Raw genomic sequence first — 8,212 nt, forward strand, 5'->3', positions numbered from 1 at the left:
GATAGTTAAGTAAATTAAACTACCAACAAGCTGTCGAAATGATCTCGTATCCTTCAGCAATTTACCTTCATCTTTCTTCATCTTAAGGTTCATCTCCATTGGAGTTGCCATTTCCTTTGCCTCCCCCATGCTTAAGTGCCTCAACAAATTTGTAGCGTATCTTCGTTGACATATAAAGTACCCTTGTCTGGTTTTCTCCACTTCCAAACCAAGAAAACATTCAACCTCACCTAAATTCTTCATCTCAAATCGAACCGACAGATCATCCTTCAACCGAGATATTTCTTTTTCATCACTTCCAGTAATTATCATATTATCCACATATAATAAAACCAACAAATGGATTTGTGATTCTAATTTTACAAACAAACTAGAATCTGAATCAGAAACTTTAAATCCACAAAAAATAAAATATTGTGCAATTTTACCATATCAAGCACGTGGAGCTTGTTTGAGGCCATACAACGCCTTCTTCAATCGACAAACATGGTTGGGAAATTGTTTAGAGATGAACCCTTGAGGTTGCTCCATTAGAACTTCACGATCCAACTCTCCATAAAGAAATGCATTCTTTACATCAAGTTGCCACAACTTCCAGTTTCTAAAAGCAGCAAGTGAGAAAATCGACCTCACAGTTACCATTTTCGCCACAGGACTGAAGGTTTCTTCATAGTCTTGCCCATAACTTTGAGAAAATCCACGAGCAACGAGACGAGCTTTGCATCTTTCAATTGTGTCATCCGATTTCTTTTGCAATCGATAGACCCACTTACAAGTGATTGGTTTGTGGTTTTTTGGCTTTGGTACAAGCTCCCATGTATCATTCTTCAGTAAGGCATCAATCTTTTCTTGCATAGCTATTTCCCATTTTTGACAGCCCTTAGCTTCCTCGTAACATCTAGGTTCTTCATCAAATGCTCCAGTGAAGAAACAAGAAGTCACAGTACAGTGATTTAATTGCACTTGATAATCTTTGAGATGATTTGGTTGCCTTTTCTCCCTCAAGGATCTTCTAGTCATTTGCTGCCCATTTTTTGAAGACGAGGATTCTATAGCTAGGGTAAGGGATTCATCAACTTGTTCATCTTCACATGCAGTATTTGCTTTGGAGATCTTAACACGACAATATCTCTGAATATGTCCAAGCTTCCCGCACCTATGACACCTGATTAATTTGTAGCCTTGTGAATTGTTGCCAGCTACCTTCCTCCGATTAGTACCTTCCTCTGGATCATCCTCATTTGACTTTCCTTTTGAGAAAAGAACAGCTCCATGTTCAGAGTTGAAACCTTTGGCCATTTGTTTAGCCAAAGCTTCCTGATTAGACAATAGATTTTTCAGTTCTTCAACCGATGATTGTTGCGCCCATCCTTGAATGGAGGTGACAAAGGGTGTATACTTTAATGGGGGAAGTGCAAATGCACAAAATGGACTAGTGGTTTGCTTATATGGACTTGGGTAATCCTCACCTCTTGAGCTAGCTTTTGAGGTTGAGTTAGGCCTAAGGTCCATTCTTGACATGGTATCGGAGCAAGGTTGGGATTCTTCAATCTCTGATACCATAAAACAAAGGGTTGAACAGAAAAATTCTTATTTATATGATAAGAAGAAGCAAGCAATTTGGAGAATAAATTGAAATTTTTATTGAAAGCCTATGTTAAAAGAATACAGTAGAAAGAGGAATATATAACTCCTAAACTAACACAACTTACTCCTAAAAAACTGCTGAAAATATACTCCCATATCAAAGTACTGGTAACTTTTTTATTGCTTCTAACTTATCCCAAATATATAGGAACTAACCCTTAGACTTGGTAAAACTAAGTAAAACTAATAAAGCAGTAAATAGACACTAATTTGTAATACAGTTGCCCTCTTGAATTTTTTATGCTCTTTTATTAGATTATGCTACAATACAATATAACCGATTCTTCTCAAAAAAAAAAACAATATAACCGATTCAAAAGTGCAGCTCAATCTTTTGGAATGCTTTTATAGGACAACAAAGATAAAACATTATTTTCTCTCTCTTTGTTTAGCACATTAATTATCTTCAAGCCGATTTTGTTTGCCTCAAACCTCAACAAATTTCTATGCCTTAGGATCTTATTGTCTCATCGCAGCCTGTTCATCTCAATTGGCAAACTAATTTAATCTTCAAGGCTAATGCTAATATTGTCCTAGCTGTAGGCATACATTGTTTGGAGTCATTTTCTATTTTAATTCAAAGTCTACTGCTTACCTTGGCATCTAGTACAATATGCTCACACGAAATCTTCTCAGTTTTCATACTTCAGTAATATCACCACTAATTCCTTTGGTAACTAAGCCGCGTTACTGTCCAATTACTTTTACCAGTCAGTCGAATTCAAGGACATTATAAAGATTGGGCGAACCCACACACAAGATGCAACACCTTTGACTCTTGGACAAGAGTTTAGTGGCTATGCAACTCAAGTAAGTTCTGTTGACATTCAGCATTTTTGAAATGCTAAAGTTGTAACTATAAGTAGAGAAGAAGTGTCTGCCTTGGTTTGCCCTTAAAGGGTCTTTGCTGTTGTAGGTGAAATATGGAATCGATAGAGTTTTATGCACCCTTCCACGCATGTATCAGGTTCTTTAGTAACCCGTTAATTTCCTTGTTCCTTTTTTTACCCTGTTTTAACTGATAACAGCTTCATTGAGCAGCTCGCACAAGGGGGCACAGCAGTGGGGACGGGATTGAATACAAAGAAAGGGTAGGTGTTCCATTAAGGTCGGGTTGTGGTCAATTTCAGCCACCTGATCCTCCATTATTGGTGTGTGAAGGCAGAGGGGATATTGTAGCTTCCTAATCACTTGAATTTGTTCTTGTAAAATCTCTTGTTGTTTCACCCTTTCATATCTCCTATTTCAGCCATGCCATATGTTTTGAATTGTGGTTATATTATGTTGATTCTCCATAGGTTTGACATAAAAATTGCTGCAGCAGTTGCAGAGGAAACAAATTTGCCATTTGTAACAGCTGAAAACAAGTTTGAAGCATTGGTAATATCCTGAATCTTGACTGTATTACTTGTGAATTGAAGATTGTGGTTACTTGCTCATCGTTTTCTATAGCATATGAGGAGAATCAAAACAAGTATTTAGTATTTAAGGATCCTGGCATTTGCAGGCGGCTCATGATGCATTTGCTGAAACTAGTGGAGCCTTAAATACCGTGGCTGCTTCCCTTATGAAGATTGGGAATGATATACGCTTCTTGGGAAGGTACGCTTTTCATATGTACTAATTATTTTCTCGATAGGTTGCTATCTTTTGAGGATTTCAGAGCTCAGAAGGAAGTGTGTCCCACCAGTTATATGATTTTATCAAATTCTTTCATTTGGTGAATTAACATCCTTTCTTATTCAGTGGTCCCCGCTGTGGTCTTGGCGAGCTTATTCTTCCCGAAAATGAACCTGGAAGCAGTATAATGCCTGTAACTTCATTTCCTTTAAATCTATTTGAAAGAATATGTATGCATCCTCTGGTCATTTTTAGCATTTCTTCCCGATCTTAACATAAACGACTTCCATTGCAGGGCAAGGTAAATCCTACTCAGTGTGAGGCTCTCACCATGGTCTGTGCTCAGGTAAATTTTCGTCCGATGTATGATGTAATCAAATTGTTTTGAAGCTTTAGTTTGATGTCGAGTTATAGCACGTTTAGTTCCAAGACAGGACATTTATAGGTTGGGTTTACCCGAGTTCTTTGTTTTCAAGTTTAATGGTTGAACCTTTCATAACCTGCAGGTTATGGGGAATCATGTGGCTGTTACTGTTGGTGCATCAAATGGCCATTTTGAGCTGAATGTCTTCAAGCCGATGATTGCTAATGCTCTCCTACAGGTACACTATTTTTTTTTTGTTTTCTGTATACACTAAATCAGATCATGGTGTGCATTTTCAAGTTTAAGCTGCAGTAAGAGAGAAGCATGTAGAGTGGAGTGAAGTCCAAAATTATTTCATCTTTTCTTCTGACTAATTTGTGGTTTTATTAACCTTCCCATTCTTCCTATAAATTAAAAGGCATGTGGGTTTGTCATTATTTTAGTACCATTGATGGTTTAAATGGACCATATGTGCGGTGGTGGAGCCAGGAATTTCAAATTTGCAAAAGGTGGGATTCCAAAAAAAAATAAAAAAATATTAGAGTGTCAACTTGGGATTTGAAGAACTCCCTTTCTTTAACTTAGCAGTTAGCTCTGTCCCTTCCCCTGCTTATGTATGATGATAGAGTTTGAAGAACTCTTTTTGGGGGATGCGGGGTGGGGGTTGAGGTGCTGGGTTGGGTCAACAAATATAATCTGTTGATTGTTGTTACGTACTGCTTCCTTTTGATTTCCCACGACCAACATATCTCTCCTTTTTTGTCATCTCCAGTCAGTAAGATTGCTAGGTGACGCATCTGCTTCTTTTGAAAAGAATTGTGTGAGGGGTATCCAAGCTAACAGAGAGAGAATTGCTAAATTGTTGCACGAGGTCAGTGTGCATCTGAAAATACAAACTTTGGTATCCTCCTCTACTCTTTTAAGTTTTTAGCTGTCCTATTGATGTCATTTCTTGCATAACTTTGCAGTCACTCATGCTCGTCACATGTTTGAACCCAGTAAGAATTCTATCAATATATCTAGAGTTCACGCTACCTCTAGCTATTTTTACTAGTACTGCTTTTCCCGCATAGTTAGAGCTGAACTGACAAGAATGTTTAGAAACTGAAGAAATTTGACTGATTGTCGACATGCTTGCTGTCTGTTTCAGAAAATTGGTTATGATAATGCTGCGGCAGTTGCCAAGAAAGCCCACAAGGAGGGAACCAGTTTAAAGGTAACGGTATCTGTCAATCATGTTTATGGAATCTATTTTCTCGTTTATTGCTAAACAATCACGGTATACTTGAATCTGCAGGATGCTGCTCTCAATCTAGCAGTTCTCAACTGTGAAGAGTTTGATCAACTTGTAGTCCCTGAGAAAATGATCGGTCCAACTGACTGATCTGATTCAGTAGTTCTTTGTAATGGGAGATAGAGGACCATGGTTGTGGCCAGTGGGTGCATCATACTAGCTTCTTTTGTCCATCAAATTCGACGACGGAAATAAACATTTGACACAATTCTTGAGGTTTTTTCATTCCTTTGCAATTTATCAGCAATTGGCTGAGGGAATGCCTCCATTTTTGTAATGAAACCCTGAGCAAAAGCCAGGTAAATAATGAACTGAAAATTATTTTTTGAGGTTGAGCAGTGAACGATGAGGGAGAAAAATATCTTTTATGAAATGGAAACCTTTGACTAACTTATCAAATTATGTGAACCTTGTTATAGTAGTTTTTTTTTGGGTCTTCCACCCGGTGTCCGTGGAGCCTGACTAAATACAGATTCGCACGCTCCCTAACAGAGGCAACTCGAATCTGAAACCTCCTATTAAGATGGAGTACTAAGTACTTACCACTCCATCACAATCCTTATTGATTGAGAGTATTTAACTGTTTGTATAAAACTACAATATGTTGGAACTCGAATAGGAACTCGAATAGTAGTCCAAATTTGTCACCTACTTTTCAGAATCCTTGTACATGGTGATTAAAAAAGTGAATTTTGAGAAGTTTTAGGTAAATACTCCTCCATCAAATTCAGTGTCTCTATCTAAATGAACGTATATGGAATTTGAATACAGTCGAGCCAAATTTAGTGTTGCATCTACTAAAACTAAATTTTACTGATTAATTTCACCATCAAAGATAGTCTGTATTCTGACAACGTAATTAAATATCGCAACCAAAAGATATACACCAATTATCCCTATTATTTGCTTAAAATGAAAATGTTTGAAAATCCATTAACTTGACACAATAATTTGGAACTAAGTGGACATATTATAACTTAATTTATGGTACATTAGTGTAGTTTAACAAAAACTCAACAGGATTGAGTTTTTACCTGATACTCCTAAATAATTGTCAAAGAATTGAATCAAGAATTTAAAATTCTTTTTCTTCATCATCAATCGAATCACTGTTCGCGACTCAACCACCATCTTTCCATAGAGTTTTCTTTCCCCTATTTGCATGAAAATACAATAGGTGAAGAGCATTTCCCCGTGTCATTTTATTCTTGAATCTTGATTATCGACAATCAACACAATTGAAAGTCACTTGTTCTTTTCTTTTTTTCAGGGCCAAACATGGTTGAAGTTAAGAGCGCAAGAATTTCATTATAACTTCTTTTGCCTTAAACTATAACGTATCGACAAAACTAAAATTACTTTAACATATGGTGAATTCTTCTAAATTTTTATACTTTAAATTCTTTTAGTAAAAATTTAAAGTGTGTCACTATGGTCAAAACCACTTGCCTTCAATTTTCTAGAAATGTTATCGTATTAGGGCTTTGACCAGCTGGGTTGGGACAGTGACAACAACAAATTTGTGGGTGGAAAATGTATTTAAATTAGAAAGGTCGCAGGTTCTGTGCATTTGAACAATCACTTTCATTGCATGTGATAGTGATAGGTGAATGAACCTTACTTGTTCCCTTTCTGATTGACTCCTCTTCCTAAAATATAATCCCATCACATTACAGGTGTATTAGGGTAATGAGGAAAATATTCATTGGTCCAAACTTTTGAAAAATATCCTTTTAAAAAAATCAAGTTCTTTAAAAATAAGAAAAATGATAGTATTTCTAGTGAAAGTAGAAAAAATAAGTTTCATAAATGGCACAGCTCATCTTCACCGCACATGCGTACATGCTAACCTGACCAACTTGCTCACAATATAAGTAGTTTGGATTTTTATTTAGGCCGAATTATTTATTTATATGTTGCTTGTTTCGGTCCGGAGAGATGAAAAATAATCCTAAGATATATAAAATATTGGGGGATGAAAAAAATTAACTTAGCTTAACTTGTAACGTAAAATTTAATTGACGATATTAGATACCAGTGATCATATTTATGTTAAAATTTATATATTATGTTGTGATACAATCATAAAAATAAATATGAAATGAGAGGTGTGGGAGCAGTACAAGTGCAAAAGTATTTGAAGATAAAAAGTACCCTAAAGCAAGTTATTCCTAAATAGGTAATATTCATCACACTATATTATTCTCAACATAAACAACTCATATAATTTAATTCCTCCATAATTAGTATATGAACCAAGTGATTCCCACGATTTCTTGCTTAGTTAATAATAATCAACCTTATTGAGGGTTTTTTTGGATATAATTTTTCTTTTAACTTACATTGTTTTCTAGGATTATGTCATTGTTAGATGACCTACCAAAAAGTGATAATAATAGGTGGTGTTTTTGACTAGTTCATGCATCTAATTGCATTACAATGTTATATCTAGTTGGTTAACCTTCTCAAGTACTTTGATTAGTTTCTAATAATCATTTTGTTTTAGCATACGTTCCTATTATGTTATAATTATGTTTTGATACGTGATGAAGTCCTTTTTTAAGCTCAACCTCTACGCCCCCCCCCCCCCCCCCCCCAAACCCACCCTCACACCCCAAAAAGTGAATATTGTTGTATTTTTGATCCTCAATTATAGTTAAATTTTAATTTTAATTCTTCTGAGATCTGACTAAATGTATTTAATCTCTAGTTACTTAAAACGTACACTTTTAATTAATCCCATTGCTTATAAATATGCATAAAATTTTCAAAAGTTGTTAACTCATTTCATTGTTTAAGTACTCATGTGACATGTTGAATTTTGTATTGTTAATTACTTTATATTTAAGTAGTCCAAATATAACTTCTTATTTTTTCATATATCAAAGATCAGAATCAAAATTTTCCAATAATTGAGGGATCAAATTTTATTCTCCAAAAAATAACACTTGGCTTAGTTGGTTAACATTTTAGTAAACATCCACAAACTTAATTTCTTGTTTAACTTCAAATTATAGTAGAAAACAGATTTAATTATAACTTATTAAGGCCAGCAGGAAATACAATGGCAAAAGCAAACTTTAATCTCATTTTATAAAGAGCATGACCAAATTAAACTTATCTATATCAAGTAGCAAATTTGATGGAGAATTCAAAGTGGAATTTTTAGTTGTTCTAATTTTACCAAATACTGCATTGATCTTAATCATAAATCCTAAAGACCAACGAGTTGTTAAATAAAACGTCAAGATATCTTCATAAAATGAATACTTATTGTATCTGAAAAC

At 35.1% G+C, this 8,212-nt stretch overlaps 1 protein-coding gene across 2 annotated transcripts in view; it reads left to right on the top strand.

Annotated features, from left to right (window-relative positions):
- The window catches only part of LOC107864063 (fumarate hydratase 1, mitochondrial), a 20,969-nt gene extending 15,645 nt beyond the window's left edge, over positions 1-5,324 (top strand). For both annotated transcript variants that reach the window (XM_016710319.2, XM_016710321.2), the window contains exons 7-18: positions 2,359-2,457; positions 2,564-2,614; positions 2,689-2,738; positions 2,946-3,027; positions 3,155-3,249; positions 3,394-3,460; positions 3,563-3,613; positions 3,774-3,869; positions 4,404-4,502; positions 4,600-4,629; positions 4,782-4,847; positions 4,929-5,324. In XM_016710319.2, coding sequence (XP_016565805.1) covers positions 2,359-2,457; positions 2,564-2,614; positions 2,689-2,738; positions 2,946-3,027; positions 3,155-3,249; positions 3,394-3,460; positions 3,563-3,613; positions 3,774-3,869; positions 4,404-4,502; positions 4,600-4,629; positions 4,782-4,847; positions 4,929-5,015 — 873 coding nt within the window. In that variant the 3' untranslated portion in view covers positions 5,016-5,324. The remainder of the gene's footprint in view (positions 1-2,358; positions 2,458-2,563; positions 2,615-2,688; positions 2,739-2,945; positions 3,028-3,154; positions 3,250-3,393; positions 3,461-3,562; positions 3,614-3,773; positions 3,870-4,403; positions 4,503-4,599; positions 4,630-4,781; positions 4,848-4,928) is intronic.
- Positions 5,325-8,212: the final 2,888 nt, after the last annotated feature.

This window comes from Capsicum annuum, chromosome 3 (assembly GCF_002878395.1).
Source record: "Capsicum annuum cultivar UCD-10X-F1 chromosome 3, UCD10Xv1.1, whole genome shotgun sequence".
Classification (NCBI taxonomy): Eukaryota; Viridiplantae; Streptophyta; class Magnoliopsida; order Solanales; family Solanaceae; genus Capsicum; species Capsicum annuum.